Raw genomic sequence first — 17,421 nt, 5'->3', positions numbered from 1 at the left:
AGCAAAGAAACTCTTATCAAGCAATAAAAGAAACATTATTCTGTACCATGAGTTCTCCAGAATATTCAGCAAAATGCTTTGCATTCAGCTCTGTAAAAGGCATGAAGTTTGTGTTTAATTTTCATTGGGGATTTTTGCTGTGGTTTTGTTTGTTTGTTTTGCATTAGTCTGCTCTGCAACTTCAGATTTTTTCCTTCTCAAGCAGATGTTTCTTTAGAAATTACAGCACAGTATCTTTTAGAAAGTCTGATTTTAGTTCCACCAAGCAGAGACTTGGATTCCTTTAATGTTACTTTCAGTGGACAGAGTTGATATGCATATTAGAATTATTTAAATGTTGATGGGTGTACAATAGGTCCAAACCCATCAATTTGTGAGTTTGTTTTCCATTCTAAATAAATATTTAAACATCTTATAGTAGCACTAATTCAAAATTAATGTATTTTTTGCAATTATATACCTAATTGGTAGCCAGAAGGCATACTCTACCCTGTCATCAGTCATTTTCTATATGTAAAACTACTGCTATTGGGTATGTCTCCATATCTTCAAAGATCATCAATAAAGTGAAACTATTTTAACCAAGTCTAGGTTTTAATGATGATTGTGAGGCAGATATATTTCTAGAAAGCTGCAAAGTATTTACTTTACACATTATACAAATCATCTGCTACCACTCCAGTGACATTAGCACTGCCAACATCTAACTCCACATGCTCTAGATGGGAATCTAGAAGAAATCTCTTCTCTGTGTTTGAAATCATTGTGAACATCTCACATTCCTCCTTTCTCAGCAATCTATGTAACCACAATCATCTATTATTACTGTGAACAAGAAATGCAATTGTTCCAGCTTATTTCTCCTCCGAAACTAAAGACACCACACCTAAAAGGAGTTCCCATCACTTCTCTCACTACCACAAAACCGTGTTCTCCTCAATTTCATCACTGGTGAGGAGTCACCACTGTTGCCACACTGTCTCACAAACAAACATGCTTACTCTGAGCAATGCAACTACAAAGCAGGATAAAGCACAGCAGATAAAGTGCTGCTGTTAAACAAATTCAACCATGAAATGAGCTATTCTAAGATTCTAGGAAATTGAGCAAGAATTTGTCCTGTATATAAACACTTCCACTGCTTCCTCTCCCTAAATTTGAACTTAAAGTCCTGTGTGCCAACTCCTTTAAAGTGCAAATAGAGATGACTTACCCTCACATCCAATTCTCCAAGAAGCACAACGGACATGCCACTACTGTTATGCCCACATTTTCTCACAAGCCAAAAAGCTTCAAAGCAACAATAAGTGCTTTGAAAAACATTTCCTATTTCTTTGCAACAGAAAAAAATACTTTTATTTTTACTAAATTATTACAAGGGGATTGATTATATTGCTAATTTCAGCTAAACAAAAACTTCACGTAATTCCTTCTTAAGAATTTTTACAGGTGATAAATAATTTGACAAGTAGCAATATACTTTAGAAAGTTATTTATTTTTTAAAATCAACTTTATTAAATGCTGGTTTTTGAATGGAAAGACTAGCATTTCTTACAGGTCTGTGACAAGGAAGGCCAAAAACATTGGAAGCTTGGAGTTCTCAAGAACTCCAGGTTATTAAAATAACTCTGTTTGTCTTGTAAAGTTGACCTGTTTTTATTAGCATGAGTTGTATAAGACTTAAGAGGCTTTGCTATACAACAATATAATTATTATACAGTGATTTTTATACCCTTATGGTATAAAATATCATAATATACCCTTATGGCATCCAGAGAATACTAGAATTGGAAGTAACTAATTAAGAACTAACAGAAATATTTTCAAACTGGTACTTGTTTCTGTTACAAGTATGTTTTCTGTGATCTTGCAGATGAGGCCCAGACTCACTGATAAACAAATAAATTCATCAAGCAAAGAGTACTGGAAGACTCAGTTTAAGACTGACTGTGCCAAAAATACTGGGCATACTTACGATTACACTTTTAAAAATTAGCGTGGAAGAACTGGAAAATATTCAGCTAAAACCTGCAACGTTAGAGTAATATAAATAAATCTCACCAGTGAAAGACTAAGTAATCAAATTTCAATACTTAAAACAAGATTTAGAAGCAATCTGATGAATGTCAAAATACCAATTAAATCTGCCACACACATCACTTGAGAGCTACCAAAATAACGGCCAGTAACACACACACCAGAACTTAAAGGCTGATAACTGGAGAAGGAGATTTCATAACCACGTTATACAGAACTGCAATGGTAATTGTTTAAATCTGAGCTGAAATATTTATATATAAAAAGGAAGTACACCAAGCCTCTTAACCAACAGTAACGAGGAACAGTTTTCCATTGCTAAAAAAACTATTGCGCTAAAGAATGAGCAATTCCTCATTTCTGCTTCTTACTAGGCAGTGACTCTGCCTAGAAAAAAGGGCTAACTTCCCTGTCAATTTCCAAATGAGCACTGAGAAAATAGTACTAAGTAGCCCTCAAATGAGAAAATATGAAGTTATAAATTTGAAAAATCCCCAGCATTTTCATAAAAATAACTGGGGAGAAGAGAGAGATATAAAACTATTGATTCCTGGAAGCACCAGTATATATGACCTTCAGGGACTCCTGCAGATCTACAGACTTACCCAGGTAGACACACACCACAGGGGTTGACAAACACAGGAAATATATCTGGATGCTCATAACATTTGTGAAATAACTTGCTAGGAACATTGATGCAAGCAAGAATTGGCTTCTCTACATTACATCTCGCTTGGGAGTTCTTACTTTCCAAATCTGGCATACTGAGTGAAAAGTTACTGAAAAGCTTTGCAGACTTCCAAGAAGCTCAATAAAGGAGCATTAAAAAGTCTCTCATGCAATTCAAATGTGTCTGTGAGATGTTATCAAGGTTACTGTTACTTGCCATCGTCACCAAAGCCTGTCCATTCCTATTGTTCCTACAGATTTGCAAACATCTTTCCTCCATTCTTGGTGTCCAATCTCCTTTCCAATACACATTTTATTAAACCTTTTTCTTTTGCAGGGCATCTGTTAAAAAACCCACACCAAGAGCAAAGTAGAAGTGTCCTCAAGGTTTCTTATGTAGTTGCTCACTAAAGAGACCAAGACCAGAAACATCTAGGAAAAGCCCATATGCAGTGCTGGTTGTGAAGCAAAAGCAGCAAAAACAGCAAAAACATTCAGAAAATCATGGATTCCCATGAAAATGGCACCCTGCTGTTGGATCACACGCTTCAGTCACTAATGGCACGCTGCTGCCTGGGGAGTTGTGCTGCTGCCAGGAAAATGACTTGCAAAGGGATGGAAAAAATGTAGAAGTTTTATTTTGAGTACACAAACAACTGACTTCTCAATTATTCTGGCTTCCTTCAGATAAGGTTTCTGTTTGGCATGACAGAGATGAGCCAGCAGGCATAGATCATCTTTGCTGCAGACGGGGAAACCCGTGGAGCTGCATTCAGAGGCAGCTCTGGGGGTGGTGCTGGCAAACACCCACTCCAGCCAAATGGATATGGGAATTCCTTTCCACCCCCCAGCACACATGGGAAGAATTATATTACAGAAAATTACAGTTTAAAAGATGCATGCTGGAGGTCTCTTGCTTAGTAAGACTTATTCAAAATGTATAGAATATACCCTCCCCGCAAAAGAAATGCTGTAAAAGGAAACTATTTTAAACTTCATTATAATGAATGAAGATAAAATTTTAATCACAGGCATGGAAGCTGGCTTTTGCCTTAAGAACAGTAATAATTACCAGATTTCATTCAATATGAGCAAACAGAAGCCAGCAATTTGAAATGGCCAAATTACCACTAACATTCTACTTGCAGTATCACTCAGTAAAGATAAAAAAGGGAATGAGAAGATGAACCATTTAAAATACTCAACAGGTGCCCTATACACTATATTTCCACAATTAAAACTAGACCATTGTAGCTGAGTATTCATTAGAACTCACTCAAGAAAGATTTAAGAATACACAAGTAGTATATATCAAACAGAAAAATGCCATAGCCAGACATCCATCAACTGAAGAATTACAAGACTCAGTTTCTCCAAGTAATTTAAGGAAAATTAAAAGTTATGGAAAAATCCCTGATGTCAGGACTATAAGAAGATACAATAGAATAGAGCAAGCCCTTAGAAAGGCAAAGAGAAAGTGAACCATGTAGAAAAGGCTATTGTTTTGTAAAAAGGCATAGGATGATTCTAAAGTATCTCTTCAGAAATTACTGCGAGTCATTTGAGATTTTGGGTGAGCTGTTTTTCAGTCCACAAGGAACTGATTTAATGAACATACGCTAAACAAGTGTTAATCAGCATTTTAATAAGCACCCAACATGTTTAGGAGAGCTGTCTCTGAAGACATTTTACTTAATTTTTTTTCAAAAACTGCCAAAATAAAATGGAAATTCAAGAAGCCTTAAGACATTGCTAAAAATGGGCTGATATTTTAAAACATCAAGCTGCCTATTCTAGGTACCCATATGTCCATTAACCTTCCAACAACCCTGAGCCAAGAAATGGTAAAGCTGACAGGACTCTATTAATAAAATAGTCAAGGGTTGAGATATAATTGATGACAGTCAACAGCTCTGGAAAAATCAGTTTTTAGCATCAAATAGGCATGACTTAATTCTCTGATGAGATTATAAATTTTTGTGTACAAGAGACCAACATAACTGGTGGCATAAAGTTTCATTAGAACACACACTGCCAAAGATGAACAACTATTCACATGATGCATCTTCAACAGCAAACGAGGGGAACTATTAATTAAATAGTTATAGCTCCTATGGGGTCTGCCACAGTTTGAGCTATGGCTGGCACATTTCATATTTGTTGAATATAAAAATATAAATCAAGTACCAGTAATTACTGTGGATAAGCATAAGAGTGGCAGATAGCTACAGGTAATCACATAGACAACACATGACATCATTTGCATGATAATGATGCTTTCAGATGAATTATTTTTTTAACACAAGGAAATATAATCTACTAAGAAAGAGGCAGGGAAAAGTGCATCTCCATGGGAACAACCATTTGCTTGAGCGACACAAGTATGAAAGGCGGGGTGTGCAGATATGTCACTGGAAACAGCTATGAGTCTGCTGTTTCTCTCCTGAGATTTCACAAGATTAATGATTAATTATTGACAGACTATCAAGTGACATTTTGTTGGAGTTTTTTTTGAGTTCAGTACCTGATATTTTGGCAGTTGCTTAAAAATTGAAGTCAGAAACAGATTTGGTTTAAGGACTAATACTCATGACCACCATTCCCAACTGCACTGGGTTAGGAGACATTTTAATGAGAATTTTCTTGTGATCCTTGGAGACACAGGGGTGATGATACATTGGGCATATTTGTATAAAAAGAACTTAAGAACTTGCTTCACTGGGTAAAGCAAAACTTTCAAAAGCTGTTTCACTAGATGAAGCATCAGTCTTGCAATTTGCAAACCTTTGTTTAAAGAGGAGGAGTGAATTTTTGATAGCCTCTCAAAACAATGGCTCCTCTAAGGAAAGACACATGCTCTGCTTGTTCTGAATGGGAAATTACTGTACAGCAAGACAGGAAAGGCTTAGTTGAGGACACTAATTCAGGAGAGGTAAACAAGTTGTACAGATATGTGGTGCACAGCATATACATGTTTCATTATGGTAAGGAGTTCACAGCACCTAAACTTTTAAAAAGAGCATGAGAGGTGCTTTACACTCTGGCTGGTCACCAGGTAAGTGTGGTCACAGCACACAAAGACCAGACTCCATCATGAGGCATCTTCTGCCTCAGCTGAACAAATACACAGAGAAAACCATTAGAAAGGGAACAGGGAACATGTAACTTGTCATAACAGTGTTTCAGAACTTAAAAACCCATGCAGGTGTGCATAAAGGGCTGAGGCTTGGGAGATGTGACACCTAGGGATGACTCAGCCCTGAAACCACCAAGCTTTTTTCTCACAGCTTTTCATCATTCACCATCAGAGTGAAGGGAAGCACCCTGCACCATGCAGCTTTGCTAAAACTGAAAATAAATACACATATAGGTTAGGACACACCTTTATTCCTTCACTTAAATAGATTTCTGTTGGACATAAATAAAAATGTGTTTGCATCAAGAAAATATTACCCATATTTTAAATGAGCACTTTAAATATTATTACAACAAGACTGCAATCCTTTCCTAAGGTATATTTCAGACAAAATACATACATTATATTTATGTTTTAAACAACATAAATCTATATAAAAGGAGCTTAATGTCACAACTGTGACTTTAATCTTTGAAAAGGCATAGTCACATTTCCTGGCACTGTAATCAGTATATTCCAAGAGTATCTGTAGAAAGGACTGTGGTACTAAATATTACCATGGTAAATTTTATGATAACCTTGTTTGCCTGCCATCCATTCTCTAGTCCCCAATTTCCATGTACTTTATGGCAACTCAGTAGTGGAAGACATGGTAATGAAGGAGTAACTAAGAAACAAAGCCTGTTAAAAACAACACTGGCACAGGATAATCCCGCATAAGCTATTGCCATATTATTTTTATGTGAACCTTTTAACTTTCTAGTAAGTCCAATCCCTGAATCCTAATTTTTCTATTGAAGAGTCATTTTGTACAGCAGTCTGCAACAGAACAAATTTTCTCCATGTAAGACTTGATAAAACACAGGCAAAAAACCAAAACAAAAGCAAAAGAAAAGCCCTCAAAAGACTTTTAATGTGCCTGTTCCTGTTTTATTCATAACATCCTAAAATATCACTAGTAGGTTTTCCTGGCATAAAACAATAACTTATCACTATGCTTATAACCTTTTCTAGCTGTACACAAAGCCCTTTTTAATCAGTCTTTAAGAATCAAAGAGGAAAAAAAAAACATTTCACTTGACTTTGAGGTAGATTTCTTTAAAATACCCACAAAATTTTTCAAAGCTAATTATTTTATGTGTATTGTGAAGACTTTATGAGCAAGTTGAAAATACATATTTAAGGACTTGAAAGTTGACAGAACATCTCTGACCACAGACACTTAACTGTACATAGCCACACTGTAAAATCCCATTCATAAAGTGATTTAGCTTTGGCTATGATACCCATGCTGAACAATCCAGTTTACATCCTTCATCTTTCAAGTGAGAGGAGCTTTGGCTATGATACCCATGCTGAACAATCCAGTTTACATCCTTCATCTTTCAAGTGAGAGGAGCTGGCATGAAAGGAGAGTATTCAGAAGTTGATATGTGTATTAAACTCACAGTTTTTCAGCCACAGAAAATACAGAACCTTTGAAAAGTGGAACAAAAGTAACAGCTTTTTCTTCTGGATGTGATGCAAGGAAACGTATTACAGATTTTTACATGTGATTCTCCACCCACACCCACTCTCTCTGCTTCTCCCTCAATCATCTACCCATCATGTCACATCAAACTAAGCATAAAGACAATGCAAACACACATGTTAAAAAATACTTATATCCACATTACATTCCCAACCTGAAACTCATCAAGTCTACTAAATTTATTCCAAAATACAAAAGGACTTACCCAATGTGTCTTTTAGATTTTTAACCAGAGAACCTTTCTTCAAGCTGTTTTTTCGCTCCACATAATTTGATGGCACATATCCCGTTTTGTTGGCCGCGTTTCTTACCCTCCACCATGTCTTAGAATCGTCTAATAGCCAAAGACGCTCATTTTTCTTGATGTCAAGTTCTTGGTCCTGCTGTGCAGTGTAATCCCACTTTGCAATAACAATAACTTCTTCTGTCATCTTTCATGGAGTCCTTCTGCAACAAAATAATAAAGCATTATCCTCAGTAAATTTCGTCATACAATTCTTACTCATTTTTTTCCTTTGAATTCTTCTAAAATAAGTAAGAAAAAGGCTAGGGAGAAAATGAGAATGCCATATAGGGCAAACCCTCTTTTAAAAATAAGGGAATCCATAATGACTTTTCTTGTTTTTTCAGCCACTAAAATATGGCAACTTTTTGATAGCAAATTCTAGTCATAATGTATTACATTCACTTCCTCTCAATGCATATAAAATATTATATGGATATATATTGACAGAAGCTTATTTATAAAATCTGTTTCATTTTTTATATAGCATTATAAAAGTATCCCACATGTGGCATTCCAAGTTCTGATCCGAGAAAAAAAAAAAAAAAATAGCAGCATTCCAAAAATGTATTTTCCCTCTGCACTAGTTTCACATCCTTATACTAATTTCAAACATATAAATTTTCTGAATTTAAACAAAGTTGTCCATCTTTATTTGGTAGAAAGTTAAGAAATAATTCAAGAAGCAATGCAACCCAGCAGGGAAATCTGCCATCAATAAGAGGGTACAGACTTAAGCAAGCCTTTGTTCACCGTTTTGTGCAGGCAGCACAAAACTGCCTTTAAGAATCTTCACTCCCCCTTTGTTCCCAGGAAGATCCCAGCTCAGCATAGTCCTGCACCAGGCATTAGTCAGCAGGGTGGAAAAGAGCACCCACTGGATTTCACTTCTTCCCTACCTGAAACATATCCAGAGTTCATTAAGACTGAATGAGTTGTCTTTCTCTCACTTACCTGTGAGAACAATGATGTTTTTCAAAGCTATTTGTCAGCTGCACAAAGACAGCTGCATGCCTCCACGTTTTCCTACGCATCCCAGCAATTACCAGGAACAATGTGAGGCAGCACAATAGTGTGCAAGGAAAAGTCCAATACTAGTACCAATGACATTCAAATATGTTATAATGCCAACCGAGACATGTTGATTTTACCTTTTAAATTCTGAGAAGTCATCTAAAATATACTAATTGCTGCCATGCAGGTTGGGGGAGAGGGAAGTGGAGGAGGACAGAGAGAGTAGGAGGTGAGAATATATTTGAAAATCAATGTATTTGATTTTTGTTTTTTTAATAAAAGGTGTAGATTTCATTTAAATTACAGATTAGTAAAAAAAGGTGCAAAGGTACTTCAAACTATTAATGTCCAAAGACTTCTGTAATATTTGGCTTTGTTGCCTAGGTCTTGGAAGTCCACAACTCTATCTTCTCTGATACCTAATGGTTTATGTGATAGAAAGGTAATTAAAAAACAAACTTCATTCAGAAATTCTGTTCAGCATGTAAATGATATCACCTATACTCTGTAAGGGTTCCTTCTGCAGTCTGTAAATACTCACACAAACATGCACACACTTCCCCCTTTAGCTACAATACAAACTGTGAAAACTGCATGCCAGACAACCCAGTTTATCTACTCTAGGAAAAATAAGTGTTTTACTTATTTAACCTAAAATCCTAAAACATTATAAATTAATAGCCTCTTCTTATTATGAATTTTGTTTCCAGGAGAACATCATATAGGTCTGAGCAACGATTGCTAAACCATTTGACAGCAAAAAGCTGTGCTTGCCATTTGCTGGCAAACATCAGCAAAATTACCCCTCATGGCCAAGGCAGGACATGATTTTTGAAAATCTGAAGCTGAGTTGAACAGGTTTCAGTTCTCATTTTCCAATCAAAAACCAGAAAGAACATACAACAATTAAAACATTATTAAAATATGCATTTGCATGGCTGAGGTCCCCAAGACGAATTTAAAAAGTAGCTATGATGCTTTGAATAGCTTGAGAAGCACAATCCTTACAGCTCAAACAGGCTGTGACTTATGCAGTGGAACTGACAGTTTTACAGGAAATAAGTCAGTAACCATTCAACTATTTTTTTCCCCTAAAATAATAATCCCATCTGACAATGATAGAGAAGAGCCTGAACTTAGGACCCCAGTCTCCAATAAACTGTCCTGCTTTCTGACTGATATAAAATGGACAGAAAGCCTACAGGTCAATAAGTTGACGTAGCCACAGGGGACTGCAATCAAACATGTTCTGGAGGCTGGTGTTGTCAATATAATCTATCTCTCCAATTTAGGTTGGTTTATTTTATCTCAGCAATTGTGAAATGGTCAATTCTTACTATTCCTAGGGACATGGAGAACATGAAGAAATAGGATATCATCAGCGCAGTTGGTTAAAGTTGCCACTACATTGGCTCCCTTCTAAAAAAGGTTATTTTCACAATACAGGCAAGTTTAAATTATCAGTATTACAGCATATTAATAATAAAACCTCCCACATTAGGAATAATATTTGAGTAGCAACTAGTGGAAAACTATTATACTTTTCCTATACCTCTAAAGAAAAAAACAATTTTAATTGACCCCTATTGTAAAATTCATCAAGTATTTCACCATGGCACTGGGCAAGAACAGTACAGGAAGAAACTACTTACCAGGACTGACAAATTCCCAGTAGTGTAGACATGTAAAACTGTCACTACACCTGAGAAATGCTGTCATTTCACAAGCAGACCCCTTGCATGATGCAATTTTGGCAGAAGTATTCTGGTATAGGAGAAGCCAAGTTCCCTGAGCACCATGCTCACACATAACCCATTTCAGTAAAGCAGTCCAGGTTTTACTAAATGTTCAGTGGCACAAGCTTTCTTTCCCAAGTGGAGACAGGATTTAGAGTCAAAATGCACAATGCAATTGCAGCTAAACATTTGTCCATTTAAAGCTGTGTACATGTGCGTACAGTTCAGTTGTGTTGGGTTATTTTTTTAGATTTAAGTTTGTTCTTTCTAGGGGAGTGAATTTTGTTTTGTATTTTGGAGTTGTTTCCTTGTTTTGTTCTATTTTGTTTGTTTTTAATGTGGAGAAATACATTAAAGTTCTTCAAATTATTTTCTTATGATTACATCATTAGACTGTCTCCATCAAGGACAATATGACTCTTCTGTGACATCTGCAGAGCTAAGATTTCCTAGTATGTACATAAGGACATTTTTGTTTCCCAGAAGAGAGGCTGTAGAGGTAATAGTTTTGAAATGCTTCTGCAACATAGCCATGTGCGAAATAAAAGATGATAAGCAGACAACATAACAAGATTTGGGGGAAAATGAAAAGAAAACACAATAACACAGCCTCCCAAAGCATCTGAGAGTACTGTAAAAAAATTGACACGGACTTGAAAGCATGAAATTTCTTCAGTGTACTGCTTACATACTGCAAAATAAAACATACCACTATTCCCAAAGATTTCAATGGCAACATAAGCTTCCTTCACATTAAGAAAATGAAGATCCATTACTGCTAAAAGTGTACAATGTTTCAGAAAGTTCCTTCTCAAAAAGCTCAGAAGCCCCTGCGCTGAAATACTGAGTTGTCTTCTCCTACCTGACAGAACAACATTCCACACTGAAAGCACCAGTGAAAAGCTTTGAAATATAGATATAATACAGTTCTTCAAGGAACTGTAACAGTCTTTCCTCCATACAATATTGTTTCACATGACCTTGGCTTTTACCTTACCACATCAAGTGGTCATTTGCTTTATTTCTATGGCAATCCAACTTCCAACCTCAGAAACCAAAAACAACCTGAATTGAAGACACCACATTGAGAATAAACAGAACTCCACAAACCAGACATTCAAAACTTAATTCTTGTAATATCAATACGCAACTGCAACTCCTTTTAATCCAGCAATTCTTTCCCTGCTATCAGCCTCAAAAAACTAATTTATTTTACCAACATTGTGTTTTTGCTGAAATGTTAAAACCAATATAGCTTTGATTGAGCTCATGTATTTTTAGCCACTTCATTATTTCCTTTCAGCTTAGGTTTTGTTAGGAGTCCTGTCTTCAATGGAAGCTGCCCTACTGCAGAAGCACACATGAAAATTTTTCTACAGAAAATTATCCTTGGGAGAGAGGGCAAAAACTGAAAAATTGCTCAGCCAAGAAGGCAATGAACAAAAACTCAGCCAAACTCAAGACAGTTACGGCTGTACTGAAAGTCTGCTCAGACAGGTGAGGAACATTAACTAACCATATGGAAAAATAAATGCAGACCGTGGTGGAATATCTAGTACTGTAGCTTCTATATGACTTTATAACAAGAAAGCCCAGAAAGGAAAATGTTATGTTCAGTAAGCTATCAACAATCCAACAACTTAGCAATGATAGGAAAAACAAACTAAACAAAGAAACACGTATGCCATTCTGAAGCCATCGTTAGAACTGAGCCATATAAGTAATATTTGAGACGATAGAAATTTAAAGATAGAGGAACTTAAGAGAATTTGATCCAACAAACATGTAGACCTATTAGTGAATCTTCATATGAAAGATTTATTCAGTTGGTGTCATTTTAAATACCAAAATACAAAGAATTGTTATGCAGATCCCATTCTATTTTTACAAGGCTGGGATTCCAATCCTCACTCTCTCCCCCTCCCCATATAGAACTAATATATTTCTCCCACAATGACCAATATGAAAGGACTCTTATCAGCATGCCACCCGAACTGCAATCTTCTCCTATGGACTGACACAAGCTAACACTATGACTAGTTTAATGCCCTAGTCCAATGGGTAGAAAAGCAGCATCCTTTCTTGGCCTCAAGAGGAAGGCTCACAGTTGTGTTAGGATTAGTTAGGAAAGTACAAACAGAAGGTTAAGATGCAGTTAGGAAGCAGCTGCTCTCCTTGTTCACTATTTGTTTTACAAAAATTAACATCACTGAAAAATGACTGACAGTAACGCTTGAAATGTAATCCCTCACCAAGGGAACAAGCAAAAATTCTAATAGGCAGTGTCAATTGATGTAACAGACTGTTCTGGAATTGGATGTCTTCTTAAGACACACAGAAAGAAAGGGACAGAATTGATACAGAAGCTTTTACGTGACACTTGATATACATAAACCATCTAATTGCTATACAATATTAAGTAAAACATAATTTCTATATGGTATTTAGTTAATTACATGGGAAGAATGGACAACTAGCTAATGATGTATCATGGTTTTCTGTAAGATTTGAAGGCTGAACAACTTCTCCTCCTGTCCCCAAAATCTGAAAAATCAAAATGTGTTTTGAACCATGCAGCATTTGTTGCTGACAGGCCAGCTATCTAGTGCCCACCTGGTTAATTTTTCATAAGCTATGGCAAATAGGTAATATTCAATCCTCTAAGGTAATATAGTTGCAGAAAATAAATTTTAAAAGTCTGTGTTCATACAGACTTGTTTCATAGTACCTGGCTGTGCTTACTGTATTCTGCAATTAATAACTTCTATTAGATCACTTCATCTGAAGTACACTCTAAATCTGAAACTTTCTTGTTTATGACGATGCAATCTCTGGTAAGCCTGCCTACAGTTTCAGGAAACTTGAAGTTTTGTTTTCACCTAGAATTTTTTCTCTGCTGCATGAGTGGGTGTGTGGTTAGTTTTCTTACAGCAGCCTAGATGAATAGTTTTGACATATAAAAAGATTTCAAAATAATATATCTTTACATTTGAAATTTTGTTTGGTTCTTGAGGACCAGTAAAACACTAACACAAATACAGAACTCAGAAAGCATTAAAAAGAACCAGTAATGTGAATTTAAATAAACACTTGTGAAAAAGAACACATCTTTTGAATATACTTTTAGCTGTCTCCAGTAGAAATAGGAAAATATCACATCCTTTATTCAAAGGCCAAAGTTAACCTAAACCAAGGATGGCATATTTGTAATGATTGTTGTAAGAAAAATCTCAAAATGCAGAGGTTTAAAAAGAGTAAAACTGACCCAAATTATAACCAATTGTTACAATTATAACCTTTGTTTTAACTAGTAAAACCCTTTCCATGCTTTGTTACTTGAGCTATTTGCTGGTGCTTGGACAAATAGAGATGGAACACATAAAGGCCACTTTGTCTAACTGCTTTTGCAGTTTAACACTTTAATTCTTCATATAATGTGTGTCAACCCATCCCAAGAGACATATTTCTTCAGAAAGAGGTCACTGCATCAGACTACTCTCTCTCTCTTTTAAAGGAAGTTAACTAAATAGCTGTAGTGAACAAGCATTAATCACCCAGCTATGTGGTTCTGAGGTATCAAACCCATACCTGAGCAAAAAAGGCCCCCACACACAGGCACCTAAAATAGTTGACCATTTCAGCACAAGCTTGACAATTAATTTGTGGGATTTCACTATTAGGTCTCATTAGAGTGCATTGATTACAGAACTAAAAGTGATAGCTGAGTAAGTGCAAGTAATTATTATCTAATTTACTTTGATGTGCAAACTGAAGACACAGTCATGATCAGTAGGTGCTGCTGTCTGTATTTTAGGGGATCAGTTTTCCAAAGTTGAAAGCAAAAATGAGTGGAAGGTGTAAAAAATAAACATGAACAAAGATATAAACAAAGTCATCCACTGCAAAATAGGAATGTTTTATTACAATTTGCATCCTACTCTCACAAAAAGAAGAACTGGTTAAAAAAATAACCTCTTAAAAAAGTGAAGTAAAAAGCTCTAGAGGTTTTCTGTGTCCCCTCTCCCTGGTCCTTTCCATGAATAGGAAAAACTGACAGCAATAATCTTGAGTCCAGGAGTGCAAACTGAAAGTACCGAAGTAAGTAAAATTCAGCTCATCAAGAACTATAAAAAAAAGGTATTAAAAATGCATTGGAATAATTTAAATATTAGCAAAAGAATAAGTACAGAATTAGAGAGAATATTAAGTTGACTGCACATGATGCAGGAAAAAAATTTTAATACTTATGTCTTACATATGGGATTATTTTTTCAAAGACAACCATTTTCTTCTTTGTCATTAACTGGCATATAAAAGTAATAAGAAAAATTAAAACACTATTCATGTTCAAATGCACCCCAAGATATCAGAAATGTCCACAAAGCTATTACAGTTTTAGATACTCATTAAATTTGGGTTTTTTCCACTTCTTTTGAGATCCTGGTTTAGGTCTACCCAGCCACCCAAGCTGGACAGATTTAACAATGAGCTGAGGGACAGCCACAGCCACAATGCAGGACCAACTCAAAGACAGGCTCAGTAGGTGCCATGAGCTTTTCTGGCAGCACTGAGACATTTGTTCTAAAGCACAAAAAGGTGCTGGTTTCCTTTTGAGTTGCTTGGGGTGAAAAAAAATTAAAAACAACCAGAAAGACATAAATGAAAGGGTGATGGCGATCCAGGCTGATGCAACACTTAATGGCACCAGAGGCATTACAGCCTGTGCACGCAGGCAGGACAGCCCTGCCACAGTCCCCTTCTACAGGCACAGAAAGGATGGGGCTCTTAGATGATACTTCTTGTTAACATTATCGGATGGTATACCTCCAAAAAAGGTGAAGAATCACTCATAATTAAACAGTAGTTTAGAGCTGTACTGACTTGACCTTGCTACCTGCACACTTCAGATCCTGTCCCCTTGGTGTGGCCTGCCACTGTTTACGGGCACAGTGATGCGAGGGCTGGAGTTTGTTTCTGCAGCCAAATGCCTTTGACAGCTGCCAGGCAAGGTTGGCCCCACAACATATCTGATAACCCAATCTCTAATGCAGCTGCAGCTACATGCTGGCACCTTTTATCTCACATTGCAGAACAACTGAAAACAGGAAACCTCAAGAATAGTTTAGTGGTAACGAATTTCTGCATAGCTCCAATAGAGCACAGAGCTTATGCACTTTTTAAATCTTGTAAGTGGCTTAGGTCTTTTAAAAAGGCAGACAAAGAAATAAAGGAGAATGTATGTTAGAAACACCCAGAAATACATCTTTCCTGCTAAGCATTTTACCATTCAACAAAAACAAAATCTTTTTGTGTGTTTATCTAAGAATGTTTATCTAAGAATGTATATGTTAGTAAAAATAATTCTCATCCAAAGTTTTCATGATGTCTATCACACAAATGAATCTGTTCAGGTGAAATATTCAAGCAGGGGCTGCTTCAAATGTAAATCAACATTTAAGGAAAAGGAATAGTTTTAAACAAAAAGGCTGTATCTCCTAAGCAGAACTCATGTTTTACTTGCAGTTCAGATTCTTAGTGATGTCAGTATGTGATGGCTGTACGTTTTTCCAGCTCTCCAAGCTCCACTTCAGCAGGAAGGTGTAGCACAAGTGCCTGTTTCACAAGACCCATGGGGATGCCCTCAAAAGAAGAGGCTGCCATGCACAATGAATGCAGTGAGGGCAATTTTCCAGTTCACATTTTTCTTCCATTCTTGAAAGCCAAAGTCACCTCACAGTCACAGCTGCCCATTATTCAGACTAATAAAGACTCATAATTTGAGGCATACAATGCCAAAAGCTGCAAGAAGAAACACAACATAAGACTTTGGAAAATACCAAATAGGAATAAAATTGCTAATGGTTATGTGAGGAAGTGGCTTCACCAAATGTAAGCCTTACTTGACCAACTTAGTGGCCTTCTATGATGGAGTGACTACAACTGTGGATAAGGGAAAGGACACAGATGTTGTCTGTCTGGACTCCAGTAAAGCCTTTGACACCATCCCCCAGAACATCTCTCTACATTGCAGAGATATGGATTTGATGCATAGATTACTCAGTGGATGAGGAATTGGCTGGATAGTCACATCCAGAGGGTATCTGGACACTGATCAATGGCTCAGTGTCTGGATGGAGATCAGAGGCAAGTGGAGTCCATACTGGAATCAGCACTGCCCTATGTCTTCATCGGTGGCACAGATGGGGGAATTGAGCACATCCTCAGCAAGTCTACATATAACACCAAACTACAGTGACAAAACTGAAGGATGGGCTGCCATCCAGAGGGACACAGACAAGCTCAAGAACTGGGCCAATGCTCACCCCAGGAGGCTCAAAAGGGCCAAGTACAAGGTATTGTGCCTGGGTCAGGGCAACTCTGTATCAGTACAGGCTCGGGGATGCAGGGATTGAGAGCAATGCTGTAGAGAAGGACTCTGGAGCATTGGTAGATGAAAGCCTGGACATGACCCAGCAATGTCTACTTGCAGCCCAAAAATCCAACTGCATCTTAGGCTGTATCAAAAGCAGCACAGCCAGTGGGTCAAAGGTGATTCTGCCCCTTTACTCTGTTTCGGTGTGACCCCATCCAGAATACTGCATCCAGATCTGGGGCCCTCAGCACAAAAAGACATGGACCTGTTGGAGCAGGTCCAAAGGAGGGCCACCAAGATGCTCAGTGGGCTCAAGAACTTCTTCTATGAAGACCGGCTTGGAGAGTTGGGGTTGTTCAGCCCAGACAAGAGACGACCTTATACAATCTTCCAGTGCAAAGGCGGCCTTTCTAGAGAAAGATGGGGACAGACTTTTTAGCAGGGCCTATTGAGATAGGACAAGGGGCAATGGCTTAAACTAAAAGACAGAAGATTTATACTAGATATAAGAAAGAATTTTTTTTTCCAGTGAGAGTGGTGAAACACTGGAACAGGTCGCCCAGAGATGTGGAAGATGCTCCATCCCAAGAAATATTCATGGTCACATTAGAAAGGACCCTGAGCAACCTAGACAACCTGAA

General features: G+C 37.0%; 1 protein-coding gene across 2 annotated transcripts in view; it reads right to left on the bottom strand.

Annotated features, from left to right (window-relative positions):
• The window catches only part of NCK2 (NCK adaptor protein 2), an 83,808-nt gene that overhangs the window by 23,263 nt on the left and 43,124 nt on the right, over nt 1-17,421 (bottom strand). The window contains exon 3 of one of the 2 annotated variants that reach the window (XM_030279024.4): nt 7,580-7,821. In XM_030279024.4, the coding sequence (XP_030134884.1) occupies nt 7,580-7,805 (226 nt within the window). In that variant the 5' untranslated portion in view covers nt 7,806-7,821. The remainder of the gene's footprint in view (nt 1-7,579; nt 7,822-17,421) is intronic. The other variant, XM_030279034.4, reaches the window with a different exon arrangement.

Source organism: Taeniopygia guttata, chromosome 1 (genome assembly GCF_048771995.1).
Source record: "Taeniopygia guttata chromosome 1, bTaeGut7.mat, whole genome shotgun sequence".
NCBI classification, from domain to species: Eukaryota; Metazoa; Chordata; class Aves; order Passeriformes; family Estrildidae; genus Taeniopygia; species Taeniopygia guttata.
Note: the sequence above shows the minus strand (reverse complement) of the source record. Positions and strands in the feature narration are given on the sequence as shown.